This window comes from Oncorhynchus mykiss, chromosome 4 (assembly GCF_013265735.2).
Source record: "Oncorhynchus mykiss isolate Arlee chromosome 4, USDA_OmykA_1.1, whole genome shotgun sequence".
In the NCBI taxonomy this organism is placed as follows: Eukaryota; Metazoa; Chordata; class Actinopteri; order Salmoniformes; family Salmonidae; genus Oncorhynchus; species Oncorhynchus mykiss.
The window spans coordinates 9403709-9419856 of record NC_048568.1 but is presented as its reverse complement, the minus strand read 5'-3'; the positions used below and the strand labels follow the sequence as shown (position 1 = coordinate 9419856).

At 42.9% G+C, this 16148-nt stretch overlaps 2 protein-coding genes and 1 long non-coding RNA gene across 8 annotated transcripts in view; 1 reads left to right on the top strand and 2 right to left on the bottom strand.

Annotated features, from left to right (window-relative positions):
* LOC110522043 (TATA box-binding protein-associated factor RNA polymerase I subunit A) overlaps positions 1-16027 on the top strand; it is a 44712-nt gene extending 28685 nt beyond the window's left edge. The window contains exon 10 of the mRNA XM_036975597.1: positions 13815-16027. Within this exon, the coding sequence (XP_036831492.1) occupies positions 13815-13954 (140 nt within the window). The 3' untranslated portion in view covers positions 13955-16027. The remainder of the gene's footprint in view (positions 1-13814) is intronic.
* Positions 1-16148, bottom strand: part of LOC118964433 (transport and Golgi organization protein 1 homolog) — a 70238-nt gene that overhangs the window by 15234 nt on the left and 38856 nt on the right. The gene's annotated exons all lie outside the window — the stretch shown is intronic.
* Positions 1494-4976, bottom strand: LOC118964436. Its single transcript, XR_005051460.1, has 4 exons — positions 4917-4976; positions 4250-4383; positions 2554-2640; positions 1494-2421 (listed from the first exon to the last, which is right to left on the bottom strand). It is a non-coding gene; the product is annotated as an uncharacterized LOC118964436 (long non-coding RNA).

Genomic DNA, 16148 nt, shown 5'->3' with positions numbered 1-16148 from the left:
GGTGCAAACAGTGAGCAAATGTTCATGCATTACAATCTAACTGGCATTGTCAGGAAGTGTATTTGTTCTGTCAACAGATTACTATTTACTTTGTTGTACTTCTTGGGCATTTCTTAAATACAGCTTATTCTGCAAACCAAATCTCCAGGCATTATTATCACGTCATTAGCAATGTAATGAGACTTTCCAAATATTTATTTAACAAAAGGTTTTAATCCTCCTATACTCTGACATGAACATAAGCTGAAAAAAAAAAATATTACCTGTGTCAGGGTGTAGTTGACTGCCCACTGCCATGGGAGCACTGTTTCTGGCCGTTGAGTACTTCTGACTCAGGGTGAACACCAATTCCTGGAAGTCGTCCAAAATGGAAGCTTCCTCAACAAACTCACCAGCCTCCTGCTGCAGGTCAGCGTTCTCCTGGGCATCCAGCATCCTCTCAATCTCATCCAAGATTGGGGTTTCAGAGGCTTCCAAAATGGCTTCCAGCACCTTTTCAATGTCCTTACTGGTGTTTGTCTGGGACAGCCAGGCAGCCTTCAGCTCCAGGTCAGAAAACAGGAACTCCACCCTAAAGAGATTCTGAAGACCTAGAATCTTTTGGAGGCGCTCCATATCCTCCTCCTTGAAGTGGTCTCGCAATAGTGTCAGCCTCAACACATTGTCACTGTTTTCCGTCTCCTTGTTTGGAAGGGGATCCAGAACTTTATCTTTAAGTGAGGGTGTGTGGCTTTCAGCATCATTTTCAGTCTCATGCACCTCAGGTTCTATGTCAATAGCCTCGTCGTGTTGGACCACATCCAACACATCACTGGATACAACATCGGTTTGTGTATAATTATTGGGTTGCTCTGACCCAAATTCAGATATACTTTCTGTGTCATTTTCATCAGTGTGCTCAGTTTTGGATGAAGACAATACCACATTTTCATCCTCTAGCAACTCTTCCTCAATCTCTTCCCCCACTAGGTGTATTGAATCATCCTCCTCTATGGGGAGTTCAAGATGGCTCTCTTTCACCATTGTGTTTTTACTTGGATCCGGGATCTTCTGGTATGGTTCTCGCAATAGTCTAAAAAGCTCTGTACCACCCTGTTTAAATGTATTCTCTACTTGTGAGAAATCTATTGACTCCTCTTTTTGTATGGGGAGTTCTTCAACAGCTTGTTTCTGCTCTAATTCGTTAATTTTACTATCAAAGTCTGAGAGCATGTCTGTCTGTGAGAGCTGTTTAGGGACTGGGCTGTCATCTACTGTAAGATTCTCTGCTAAAGCCTCAGTGTGTCCTGCCTCATAAGCAGGAGGTGTTGAAGGTTCAATGTCAGCTTCTTCAGATTCATCCTCAAACTGCAACATCTGAGAATCCTCATCGGGTACTTTGACAGCATCATCACTGAAATTAAAGGCCGCAGGTTGCTCAAAGATTAGCTCAGAGGAAGTAGAACAGCCAAATGACTCCTTGGGTTCTTCAATTTTGGGAGGCTGCACTGGTGTAATCTCACCTTCGTCATCCTCCTCATTTTCCTCTGAACTGGCAACATGAGCTATTCTTTCCCCACCACTGACAACGTTAAAAACTGTATCACCAAATGCAGACCACAGGTTATTGTCCTTGGAGTCCTGTTTCTGTGTATGAGGTACCTCTGATAGACTGTCTTCCTCATCTGTATGATCAGATTCCAGAATGTTCTCGTGTTCCAAATTAGAACTTTCTTCAGAAAAAGCCAGCAATGGAGTTTCCCTGAGATGATAATCACTTTCCTCATCCTGCTGATATTCAGTCTTGTCACTTTCCTTATCATATGGAGTCACCTTCCAAGTGTCCTCATCATTGGAAGTGACAGCATCAAAAGTTATTCCAAGTGTGGTTTTTAACTCCGGAATAGGTCTGCCTTCTGAAAAACCATCAGGTGCATTTTCTAACTCAGGATCATCTTTGGATAGAGGTTCTGAGGGGGTTTCTTTGATCTCACCTTCCCCTGGTTCAACAACACTGTACGGCACAGAGTCCTCTGTCCTCTGCTGATCTTTCTGAAGGTAATCTTTGATCCTCTCAGCTGTGGTCTCAAGTACAGTGTTATATTCCACTCCCTTTGTGTCAAGAGTTTCAGGGTGAGGCAGAGAGGACTCTAAAGCCTCAAAATGTCTCAGATCATCATTATCTAGAACCTCTACAACCTTATCAATGTCCTCAGGAACATCCCTATCAATCTCATCATTTTCTAACAATGTCACTTCAGGTGGAGGCTCATCCACTTCCACCGTGGTGCTCTCAGCACTTTTGTTAAGGTAAAAAGTCTCTGTGGTTACTTGCACATATTCCTCCTTGTCTGTTAACAATAAAGAGGAACCTAACAGTAAATCAATGTCATAACTGTCAAACTTATCGTGTCCAGTGTCAAAGCAAACAAAGTCGGTTTCCTGAAAAGAAAAGAAAACATTGTTTGAGTCATACTACCTATTTCAGAAAGAAGTTCAGTCATTCCAGATAATGTTTTAAGCGATGATGCATTGGCAGTAGTGAACTAGGCCTACATCTATTTATTGACTTACCTCAGCAGGAATCTCCAATTCTTTTTCAGTGTATATGTGATTGATTACGAGTTGGTCCTTATTGAAGTAACCAAAGCTGTTACCAACCTATTGTAAGAAATGGAAACAAAACAGAGAATGAAACATGTTAACAAAACAGAAAAAGCTTCAACATTCCTTCTAGACTGCAATGTTATCACATAAAGTACCAGTAAGAAAGTTTGGACACACCTATTCATTCAAGAGTTTTTCTTTATATTCTACATTGTAGAATAATAGTGAAGACATCAAAACTATGAAATAACACATATGGAATCATGTAGTAACCCCCAAAAAGTGTACAAAAAATATTTAAATATATTTGATATTCTTCAAAGTAGCCCAAATCAAATCAAATTTTATTGGTCACATACACTTGTTTAGCAGATGTTATTGCAGGTGTTGCAAAATGCTTGTGGTGTTGTTGAACCAGGAATGCTTTTCCAACAGTCTTGAAGGAGTTCCCACATATGTTGAGCTCTTGTTGGCTGCTTTTCCTTCACTCTGCGGTCCAATTCATCCCAAACCATCTCAAATTGGGTTGAGGTCGGGAGATTGTGGAGGCCAGGTCATCTGATGCAGCACTCCATCACTCAAAAAAAAAAAACACACAAAAAGCCCAAAACAGCCTGGAGATGTGTTGGGTCATTGTCCTGCTGAGAAACAAATAATAGTCCCACTAAGCACAAACCACATGGGTTGGCGTATCACTGCAGAATGCTGTGGTAGCCATGCCAGTTAAGTGAGCCTTGAATTCTAAATAAATCACAGACAGTGTCACCAGCATAGCACCCCCACACCTCTTCCATGCTTCACGGTGGGAACCACACAAGTCGAGATAATTTGTTCACCTACTCTGCATCTCACAAAGACACGGCAGTTGGAACCAAAACTCTCAAATTTGTACTCATCAGACCAAAGGACAGATTTCCACCAGTCTAAATGTCCATTGCTCATGTGTCTAGGTCCAAGCAAGTCTCTTATTATTATTATTAGGGTCCTTCAGTAGTGGTTTCTTTGCAGCAATTCAACAATGAAGGCCCGATTCACACAGTCTCCTCTGATCAGTTGATGTTGGGCTATGTCTGTTACTTGAACTCTGTGAAGCATTTACTTGGGCTTCAATATGAGGTGCAGTTAACTCTAATGAACTTATCCTCTGCAGCAGAGGTAGCACTGGGTCTTCCTTTCTTGTGGCAGGCCTCATTAAGAGCCAGTTTCATCATAGGACTTGATGGTTTTTGCGACTGCACTGTTCTTGCCATAATATGGACTTGGTATTTTACCAAATCTTCTGTATACCACCCGAACCTTGTCACAACACAACTGGCTCAAACGCATTAAGAAGGAAATAAATTCCACAAATAACATTTTAATAAGGCACACCTGTTAATTGAAATGCATTCCAGGTGACTACCTCATGAAGCTGGTTGACAGAATGCCAAGTGTGTGCAAAGCAGTCATCAAGACATTGGATTCTTTGAAGAATCTAAAATATATTTTGATTTGTTTAACACTTTTTTGGTTGCTACATGATTCCATGTGTTTTCCAAAGTGTTGATGTCTTCACTATTATGCTACAATGTAGAAAATAGTACAAATAAAGTAAAACCATTGAATGAGTAGATGTGTCCAAACGTTTGACAGGTGCTGTAATGAAATATTAACTCATACTTACACTCCCTGCCCATATATTTGTCCTCTGGCTTGAGAGTTTATAGTAGACATATATAGTCTCTCCTTTTTTAAATGGCAGAAACCGACAGTCTGGTCCGGTGAAATCGCTAAAAGCTTTCCCCCGGCACAAGAGCACTGTGGAGAGGAACTGATTCAAAGATCAGTTGTTTCACCCCTACCAAAGATTTCAGCCCATTACCTCAGCGTCCACCCTTTGTGCCCCATGCACAATCAGAGCGTGAATAGAATACAAATCACTAAAGTAAGCCTTATTTTATCTGCTTCTCTTTTTACAGAGCCATAGTATCCAAAAGGAAAGCCAAGCATTAAGGGTAAATAGAATATTGTTTTTGTCTTGATAAGGTAGATGTAAAAAGAGAAGAACTTGCAAGCAGAGGGGTGCAATAGCTAGCTTTATAGCTAACCAGGCCTATACACCATCTTGCAATTTGCTTCCTAAGCCAACAGAATTTGATATATTTATGGTCCATTTAGTAAGTAACTATAGAGGTTGATTACAATCAAGCTAACATCCTCTTGTGTGTAGCTAGCTAGTGGCAGTCGCCAGATCAACTGGCAAGTTGTCATGTAGCTAGTTAGTCAACTAGTAATCCGGGTCAACAGCATCAATGTAAATATAAGTTTAAACCGTCCCCTCGCACCAGTACCCGGGCGCGAACCAGGGACCCTCTGCACACATCAACAGTCACCCTCGCATCGTTACCCATCGCTCCACAAACGCGCGGCCCTTGCAGAGCGGGAACTACTACTTCAATGTTTCAGAGCAAGTGGCGTCACTGATTGAAACGCTATTTAGCGCCCACGCTAACTAAGCTAGCCGTTTCACATCCGTTACATTAGGTTATTATGTATTGGTATTTACAACTTCCCTTTGAAATGACAACACCGGTCAAGCTAGCTAGCTATGGAAAGATGGAAGCATCCTGAAAGTTCGCTTGAGTTCAGCGCCAAGTACTTACTACTGCATTCCTCGTCTGCACAGCTTTTGAAGTCGGAGAATCTCCCTTCGACTGCGGCTTTGGATATGAAATTATGAATACATAAAATAAAAATGTATACGTAAGAAACATTTACAGCCATGTTGGTAATTGGGCTGGCTGGTTCTGCTGGAGCATGAGCAGATGAAGCCTACACGTCGGAAAATCCAAGGCTGGAACAATTCGTAGGATGTTGATCGTAGAGGCAAATATCAAAATCTGGGCAGATAATGTCAAAAATAAGAGCAAGGACATGAAACCAGAACGCAGAATAAAAGCTTCTTATTGCGTCACAATACAAGTTCTGATTCGGGTTTATCACGTATTTGTTGGATAGAACTAAACCGTCCACAAGTTTACTGACAAGTGAACGCAAAATCCCATTTGATTTGACGATCTGACTACCGCAGATTTATTATGATACATCAAAAGCACATGTTGATTGTTTTGGTACCCAGTGCCTGAAAAACAGAGAGGATGTGACTCACATTTTCAGGGTGGGCTATAAACTACATTTATATTAACCTGTAAAAGTCAGAATTGATCAAATAAATGTTAATACAAATGCCTAGTTGCTGGACGAAGCTACGGGTTGGCGATCCAGTTGTTTTTGTTTCACCCGTTATCAAAATAGTAGCCACTCCCACCCGACTAGACTACAATCACCCCATTAAACCTGAGGACATAATTTTACTCACTATTTGGGAGGACCCTCAATGACCGTAATGATCCAAGCTGCATGTCATTGCCAATGAAATGACAAAAAAAAGCATTGCAACAAATTACAGGCCAATACCAAAGACAATTTATTTAATTACATTTTTTGATTTAACATTTATCTAGGTGTAACGGATGTGAAACGGCTAGCTTAGTTAGCGTGGGCGCTAAATAGCGTTTCAATCAGTGACGTCACTTGTTTTGAGACCTTGAAGAAGTAGTTCCCCTTGCTCTGCAAGGGCCGCGGCTTTTGTGGAGCGATGGGTAACGATGCTTCGAGGGTGACTGTTGATGTGTGCAGAAGGTCCCTAGTTCGCGCCCGGGTATGGGCGAGGGGACGGTCTAAAGTTATACCGTTACATAGGCAAGTCAGTTAAAAAAAGAGTTTCTTATTTACAATTACGGCCTACCCCGGATAAACCCGGACAACGCTGGGCCAATTGTGCGCTTCCCTATGGGACTCCCAATCACAGCTGGTTGTGATACAACCTGGAATCGAACCAGGGTCTGTGTAGACAGAAGCTGTTTTTCAGTCTCTCGATCTCAAGGCCATCAGACTGCGAAACATCACTAGCACATCAGAGGCGGCTGCCTATAGACAAAGATTTGGAATCACTGCCAATTTTAGAAATGGATCACTGCCACTTGAATAATGTTTCCGTATCTAGCATTACTCATCTCATCACGAACCAGCTCGAAGTTCGTAACAAAAAGGAGACAAGGTGGAGATAAGGAATAACAAAATATATTTATTAACTGAAGTAAACTAAATACAATTAACAATGGTGAGTGTTTGTGTGCATAAAGGTGATAATGAAGAGTGTTGAAAGGTACCAAAGCAACCAAATGGCCACAAAAATGCCACAACCAAAATCTATAAGTGTGCATGCATGGAGGGTCTCCCCAATGAATGAGGAATTGGTGCATTTATCCGGGGACACACCCGGGCCCACGTGTGTCCCATGTCGCTGACGATCCTCCCAGCTCAGCCCGCCAACATCCTAATAAGGAAAACAAGAGCAAAGCGAAAGAATACGGCAGACAGAGCAGGAGGGTCGTCACAATATGTATAAACTGCACTCCACACTATTCTACGGTATCTTAGTCACTTTTAAATTGTGTTTACATATTGCATCACATCATCTCATATGTATATACTGTATTGTATTCTATAAATCAAATAAAATGTTATTAGTCACATGCGCTGAACACAACCTTACAGTGAAATGCTTACTTACAAGCCCCTAACCAACAATGTAGTTTAAAAAATATGAATAAGAAATAAAAGGAACAAGTAATTAAAGAGCAGCAGTAAAATTACAGTAGTGAGACTATATACAGGGGTACCCGTACGGAGTCTATGTGCGAGGGCACTGGTTAGTCGAGGTAATATGTACATGTAGGTAGAGTTATTAAAGTGACTATGCACAGATAATAACAGAGTAGCAGCGGTGTAAGGGGAGGGGGGGGGGGGGGGGGGGGGGCAATCCAAATAGTCTGGGTAGCCATTTGATTAGATGTTCAGAAGTCTTATGGCTTGGGGTTAGAAGCTGTTTAGAAGCCACTTGGACCTAGACTTCAAATCAAATCAAATTTTATTTGTCACATACACATGGTTAGCAGATGTTAGTGCGAGTGTAGCGAAATGCTTCTAGTTCCGACAATGCAGTAATAACCAACAAGTAATCTAGCTAACAATTCCAAAACTACTACCTTATAGACACAAGTGTAAGTGTAAGGGGATAAAGAATATGTACATAAAGATATATGAATGAGTGATGTTACAGAGCGGCATAGGCAAGATGCAGTAGATGGTATTGAGTGCAGTATATACATATGAGATGAGTATGTAAACAAAGTGGCATAGTTAAAGTGGCTAGTGATACATGTATTACATAAGGATGCAGTAGATGATATAGAGTACAGTATATACATATACATATGAGATGAGTAATGTAGGGAACATTATATTAGGTAGCATTGTTTAAAGTGGCTAGTGATATATTTTACATCATTTCCCATCAATTCCCATTATTAAAGTGGCTGGAGTTGAGTCAGTATGTTGGCAGCAGCCACTCAATGTTAGTGGTGGCTGTTTAACAGTCTGATGGCCTTGAGATAGAATCTGTTTTTCAGTCTCTCGGTCCCAGCTTTGATGCACCTGTACTGACCTCGCCTTCTGGATGATAGCGGGGTGAACAGGCAGTGGCTCGGGTGGTTGCTGTCCTTGATGATCTTTATGGCCTTCCTGTGACATCGGGTGGTGTAGATGTCCTGGAGGGCAGGTAGTTTGCCCCCGGTGATGCGTTGTGCAGACCTCACTACCCTCTGGAGAGCCTTACGGTTGTGGGCGGAGCAGTTGCCGTACCAGGCGGTGATACAGCCCGACAGGATGCTCTCGATTGTGCATCTGTAGAAGTTTGTGAGTGCTTTTGGTGACAAGCCGAATTTCTTCAGCCTCCTGAGGTTGAAGAGGCCTGCTGCGCCTTCTTCACGATGCTGTCTGTGTGGGTGGACCAATTCAGTTTGTCTGTGATGTGTACGCCGAGGAACTTAAAACTTACTACCCTCTCCACTACTGTTCCATCGATGTGGATAGGGGGGTGTTCCCTCTGCTGTTTCCTGAAGTCCACAATCATCTCCTTAGTTTTGTTGACGTTGAGTGTGAGGTTATTCTCCTGACACCACACTCCGAGGGCCCTCACCTCCTCCCTGTAGGCCGTCTCGTCATTGTTGGTAATCAAGCCTACCACTGTTGTGTCGTCCGCAAACTTGATGATTGAGTTGGAGGCGTGCGTGGCCACGCAGTCGTGGGTGAACAGGGAGTACAGGAGAGGGCTCAGAACGCACCCTTGTGGGGCCCCAGTGTTGAGGATCAGCGGGGTGGAGATGTTGTTGCCTACCCTCACCACCTGGGGGCGGCCCGTCAGGAAGTCCAGTACCCAGTTGCACAGGGCGGGGTCGAGACCCAGGGTCTTGAGCTTGATGACGAGCTTGGAGGGCACTATGGTGTTAAATGCCGAGCTGTAGTCGATGAACAGCATTCTCACATAGGTATTCCTCTTGTCCAGATGGGTTAGGGCAGTGTGCAGTGTGGTTGAGATTGCATCGTCTGTGGACCTATTTGGGCGGTAAGCAAATTGGAGTGGGTCTAGGGTGTCAGGTAGGGTGGAGGTGATATGGTCCTTGACTAGTCTCTCAAAGCACTTCATGATGACGGAAGTGAGTGCTACGGGGTGGTAGTCGTTTAGCTCAGTTACCTTAGCTTTCTTGGGAACAGGAACAATGGTGGCCCTCTTGAAGCATGTGGGAACAACAGACTGGGATAGGGATTGATTGAATATGTCCGTAAACACACCAGCCAGCTGGTCTGCGCATGCTCTGAGGGCGCGGCTGGGGATGCCGTCTGGGCCTGCAGCCTTGCGAGGGTTGACACGTTTAAATGTTTTCCTCACGTCGGCTGCAGTGAAGGAGAGTCCGCATGTTTTAGTTGCGGGCAGTGTCAGTGGCACTGTATTGTCCTCAAAGCGGGCAAAAAAGTTATTTAGTCTGCCTGGGAGCAAGACATCCTGGTCCGTGACTGGGCTGGATTTCTTCCTGTAGTCCGTGATTGACTGTAGACCCTGCCACATGCCTCTTGTGTCTGAGCCGTTGAATTTAGATTCTACTTTGTCTCTGTACTGACGCTTAGCTTGTTTGATAGCCTTGCGGAGGGAATAGCTGCACTGTTTGTATTCGGTCATGTTACCAGACACCTTGCCCTGATTAAAAGCAGTGGTTCGCGCTTTCAGTTTCACGCGAATGCTGCCATCAATCCACGGTTTCTGGTTAGGGAATGTTTTAATCGTTGCTATGGGAAAAACATCTTCAACGCACGTTCTAATGAACTCGCACACCGAATCAGCGTATTCGTCAATATTGTTATCTGACGCAATACGAAACATATCCCAGTCCACGTGATGGAAGCAGTCTTGGAGTGTGGAGTCAGCTTGGTCGGACCAGCGTTGGACAGACCTCAGCGTGGGAGCCTCTTGTTTTAGTTTCTGTCTGTAGGCAGGGATCAACAAAATGGAGTCGTGGTCAGCTTTTCCGAAAGGGGGGCGGGGCAGGGCCTTATATGCGTCGCGGAAGTTAGAGTAACAATGATCCAAGGTCTTTCCACCCCTGGTTGCGCAATCGATATGCTGATAAAATTTAGGGAGTCTTGTTTTCAGATTAGCCTTGTTAAAATCCCCAGCTACAATGAATGCAGCCTCCTTTGGGTCGCTGCATGGGATCCACTCCGTTGTCCTGTTTGTAAGGCAGAACACAGGATCCGCGTCGCGAAAAACATATTCTTGGTCGTACTGATGGTGAGTTGACGCTGATCTTATATTCAGTAGTTCTTCTCGACTGTATGTAATGAAACCTAAGATGACCTGGGGTACTAATGTAAGAAATAACACTTAAAAAAACAAAAAACTGCATAGTTTCCTAGGAACGCGAAGCGAGGCGGCCATCTCTGTCGGCGCCGGTTGGAATGGAAGATTTGGCTATTTTGGCTATTTCAGCCACACCATCACAGGTGTATAAAATCGAATACACAGCCATGCAATCTCCATAGAATCCCATTGGCAAAAGAATGGTCTTACTGAAGAGCTCAGTGACTTTCAACGTGGCACCATCATAGGATGCCACCTTTCCAACAAGTCAGTTTGTCAAGTTTCTGCCCTGCTAGAGCTGCCAACTGTAAGTGCAGTTATTGTGAAGTGGAAACATCTTAGAGCAACAACAGCTCAGCTGTGAAGTGGTAGCCCATACGCACACAGACAACTGCCGAGTGCTGAGTCGCATAGCTCGTAGAAATCATCCTCAGTTGCAACACTCACTACTGAGATCCAAACGGCCTCTGAAAGCAACTTCAGCACAAGAACTGTTCTTCGGGAGCGTCGGCTGGAGTAGTGTAAAGCTCGCTGTCATTGAACTCTGGAGCAGTGGAAAACATTTATCTGGAGTGATGAATCACGCTTTAACCATCTAGCAGTCCGACGAATGAATCTGGGTTTGGCGAATGCCAGGAGAACACTACCTGCCCGAATGCATAGTGCCAACTGTAAAGTGTAGGAATAATGGTCTTGGGCTGTTTTTCATGCTTTGGTGTAGGCCCTGTAGTTCCAGTGAATAGATCTTAGCGCTACAGCATACAATGACATTCTAGACGATTCTGTGCTTGCAACTTTGTGGCAACAGTTTTGGAGAAAGGCTCTTTCCTGTTTCAGCATGTCAATTCCCCTGTGCACAAAGTCCATACAGAAATGGTTTGTTGAGATCGATGTGGACTAACTTGACTGGCTAGCACAGTTTGAGGATGCCAAGCTTCAGCTGTCCATCGCTGAGAGCTGGAGGTATGGCAAGCAGTCAGCCGGTCAGTCCCAGAGGATTAGGCTGATCCAGGCCTATAGTGGCTTCCTGGATTACTTAATCTGGTGTGACAAGAAAGCCACTGCAACCAGCACAGGTAAGAGGACACCTGGCAACCCCCAAGTATCCATTTTTCATTGGTTTCAATGACATTGGGATAGTGGAAATCCTTAGGTTACGTCACCATCTACTGGCCAGATAATGTAACTGTGTCTTTAGGGACAATTCCAATACATTTCAAAAAACATGGCCAAATAAAATGTAACCATAACCTGTGGTTGTGCTTTGGCTTAACATGGACTTTAACATATTTTAGATGAGTATGATGCAGCTGTCAACCAAGAAATGCATAGCTACTTCCGACAATCTTCTGTGAACCTGAAGGAGATCATGAAGCTTCCTGGCATCTGGGATCCTTTTGTTCTGAGTTACATTGATGTAAGTACTGCTTCGTGTTCAGTAGGAATGAAACAAGAACAATTTCCAAACCAAACGGTAACGTACTACCTGAATTTGTCCAGTAAAAATACTTGTTTTCATTTTTCCGTTTCAAAACGATTTACTACAATTTGCCCTACTTAACATGGCCCCTGGCATCCCCTTTTTCCATCATTGTATTACTTTTCCATCATTGAACTACTTTCCCTTATCAGACTACCTATGATGATCTAATGTTTTGACTTGCGCGTGCCAATGGCAGATGCTGGAATTCTACAACGATCACGAGGGAGCTGTGAAGGTTCTAAATGACTATGCCTATGACGACAGTTTCCCACCCAACCCCAATGCCCATGTCTACCTATACCGGTACATGAAGAAACAGAACCATCCACTGAAGAAACTTCTCAAAGTGCTGAAGGTAGTACTGAGGCCATTGCTGTTCTTAACAGGGGAATCTAGCTGAAATGTTGGGCACTATTATCATTATTAAAGGCCCAGTGCAGTAAAATAATTTCCTGTGTTTTATATACATTTCCACAGGTTTGAATAATACTGTGAAAATGTATAATGTCCTTTTGGTGTATGAGTTGTTTGAAGAGACGCCTGAAATGTCCGCCTGTTTTTGGTGGGGTGGAGTTTTGGTCTGCCTGGTGACATCACCAGGTGGTCAATTTGTTAATAGACCAATAAGAAAGAGTTCCAAACGTCTCTGCCAATAACAGCTAGTTTTCGGATTTCCCCTCCCCACAAAGACCTCTCCCAGACAGTACTAGCAAAATTCTTGCTTTAGAAATGGTTCTTTGCTAAGAAGCAATTTGTTTCTTTTTGACCATTTCATTTTAAAACAATCACAGTAAGGTGAAATCTCTAGGCTACAGTTAGTCCTGTACTCTGCCCCTCAATAGCCTACTGGTACTGTACTGTTTAATGAGTCCATGTTTTCGATTACATTTGCCTTAGATCCTGCATACATTGGTCCCAAGTCATGAGTTGATGCCGGAATACTGTTCTCTTCTGGTACAGTCGGGTATGTGAATATAGAATAATAATAACAAGATATTGATTTTGAGTGTCTTAAAGGGACAATGGGGTGTAAAATGAGGGGAAACTAGTCATTTTAAAGTCTATCTTGATGTTTTAGTCATTTTTCAATGTTTTCGTGTGTGTTTCTGTCCTCGGGGGCTTTTTTACACATTCAGATGAATGTGTTTGGTGGATGTGTTCTTCACATTGATGTTGGTCCTATGAAGGTGTTCATAGTAAAGGATGAGTTTTTTTCCCCAGAGAATGAGGGTGATCTTCAGAAGGCTCTAGGTGTGGTTCTGGATCTCCTGGACTACTCCAGTTGGAGGAGCAACTTGGATGTCTGGAACCATTTGATGAACATCATCAAGAGACTGAGGATGAAGTAAGGATGGCTGCATGAATCCACACTACTCTCTCTCAAAAGGAGGACATTGAAAATGCACTCCCTTTGAATAAATTAAATTCGGCATACATTGCTTGTCTCTTCTCATGGCAAATTGGCAAGTCCTTATGTCATGCTTCATTTGTGCCAATTCCACGGATTTATATTTTCCTTTAGAAAACAATGGCTGAAGATTTTTGCAGAGGAGATGGGGTACAGAAAGGACTGGTGGCTAGCAATACACTTCTCAACATTCCAGGCCAGGAAAGATTTGGCAGAGAATAGAGAGCTACTGGAAGTGAAGAGCTTTGTTGTTGGAGCCTTTTGTCCTCACTGTAAGTAAAGCTACACGGTAACACCTTTTATTTTCTTGAGTATTACTTTCTTTCAGTTGTGTGAAATTAAGATGTCCCCACTTATTATCAGTATTTGCAGCATTGGCACTATGCGGAAAAATATCCAATTAGTTTAAGAATACACGTTTACTTCCTTGAACCACCATGCTTGGCTATCCTTAGGTCTAGTTTTTCCTGGTTCTGATAGTGGAAAAGTGGCAGGATGACATCTTATGTAGTCCAACCCATTGTTGTCTCTTTTGCCAGATGCCTCCATGTACTGCGGTGTTGGTAAGGCAGCCCGAAAAGGAGTGACTTCTGATGCTCGAAAGGCTAAGAGGAATCCTAAACCGCTAAAAAATATAAGAAGGCTCCGGAGAGAAAGGGGACAGCAAAGCCAAGACTGACCTTGAGGAAGCTCCTGGAATGCCACCAGGCACAGTGGCGAGAACAAACATTTAGAAAATGTGTGAAGAGCTTCTACCATTGCCAAGATCGGCAGGCATGACCACCTCATACAGTCATCAGGTCAGACACTCTCCCCTTCCATGACAGGTGTTCCAACTTCATTATTTTTCTTGTCTAGACTGTTCTTGGTTTTCTGCATACAGTAGTTGCAGCCACGATGACCATTCCCCACCTTCAGAAGGCAGGCCTCTCATTGCACTGCAATGTATGATGCGTCAAATTCTGTGATTGTTCACCAGGGAGCACTCAAGCTATGGCTACGTTTTTGAGTTGCTCTGCAGGCTGCTGCTCCGTCGTTTTTAAAAGTAGATGAGGCAGAAATTGAAGCATGTGTTCACTGTGGTAGTTGGTCGGGAATAGGGAGGTTGGGTGTGCTGCAGTATTAAGTCTAGGAGGTAATAAGCTCTGAGGCAGGTGTGGCCTCAACTGAACTTCCTCTGATTCATGGAGAACCCGCCTCCACTCACATCAGCAATACTAAACCCAGCTGGCCCAAATGCCACAACCTCAACTCTGTGATAGGACGGCCCTGGATGACACATATTAACTACAGCGGTGACAACACACTACTGTATAATGCTGCTTCGTAACCAAGTGGGAGGTGGGAATTTACCAATTGTGAAGTCGTAAATACCAGTTGGATGCATTCACGTGCTTTGAAAAGATCATTTGGCTAATGGCCAACAAGCTACCTAAACCATAAACTAAAAGCTATCATGCTGGTAAACAAATGAGTGTTAAAAAAACATATTAATAGATTGCTTTTTATAAATAATGATTTGTTGCATTTAATTGCAGAAAAATGCTGTTATCCAGGTCATTTCCTAAGTAGGTGAGGTCAGCATGTGGGAGAAGTGGGAGCTCAGGATGATGTATGAGTTTCCCACTAGTAATTACCAATTGGAGGGCCTTTCAAATATATTTTTCCCAGTTGTATATGGTAAATTCCCACTTGGTTACAAACGCATTTGACCCCTCTGGTGCCAATTAGCGATCACTTTTTTCTCTCTTCTCTGCATGACGCTCAATGGAAAAGAAGAGTTGAGATAGCAATTGGTACTGTATGTCAAACAACCAGCAGAAAAACAACCAGCCTCGTCTTTATTCTTCCTCTGCCTTTCCCTTTGGGGATGAAAGAGGATCAACATGGTCATTGGTGCTCAAGTGGTGTATTGATGATGTCATATCCTGGTGCAAATTTCAAAATATCTCATTGTGCCCATTTGACACTGCCACAGTGAAAACATATAACTGCCCTGTTCATTTACTTACATCCTTATCACTGATCTAGCGTTATTTAATAGGTAAAAAGTAATATATTGGGATATTTGCTTTAATCTATCCTATCACATTATATGTGTGATTACTTCAAGGATGGGAGGAAGGATGCATTTTTTTAGCATTCAAAAAGGATTCTGAGATGCTATGTCATCCTGTTATAAAGGGAGTTGAAAAGGATGCTGCATGTAACTGAAGTTGACTTTTACCTTTGTTTTGAATGCTGTTCCCATCAAGGCCACAATGGCTAACCACTATTTAAACATTGTCTCCATTTTATTAACATTTTGATATTTTTTTGTTGTAATGGCACTAACTGAATACACTTATGGTGCTTTCAAGACATCTGGGAACTCTGAAAAAAATTGGTCAAATCATGACGTCAGTGATCTTCGGCTCGGAAAGTCAGAGCTCTAGAAAGGTGCCAGAGTTCCCAACTTGGAAGTCCGAGTTGGATGACTTAAAAGATTTCTCCCAGTCAGAGCTTGTTTTTTTCAGAGTTCCCGGTTGTCTTGAACACACTGAAGTCGGAGATTTCTGAGTTCCCAGTTGTTTTGAACACGGCATTAAGAGACACTAATCAGTGCATATTATTATGTGTGCTGTCCGACAGGGTTGACGATTGTCAATACAGTGTTGTGCTTTTGGTAACAGATGTGAGAAAATGAACATTTATCATTGGACTGACAATTTACACTACTTTCATTTTTAATAAACAAAATGCTGTTCGAATAGTGGTCCTTCTTTACACTTACTAAAGGAGCGAAACCAAACATGTCAAATTTTCACTGGGCTTGTTTGACATTGCAGGTGACTGCTGACTGATAAACAAATGACCTCGCATCATAAAATAAA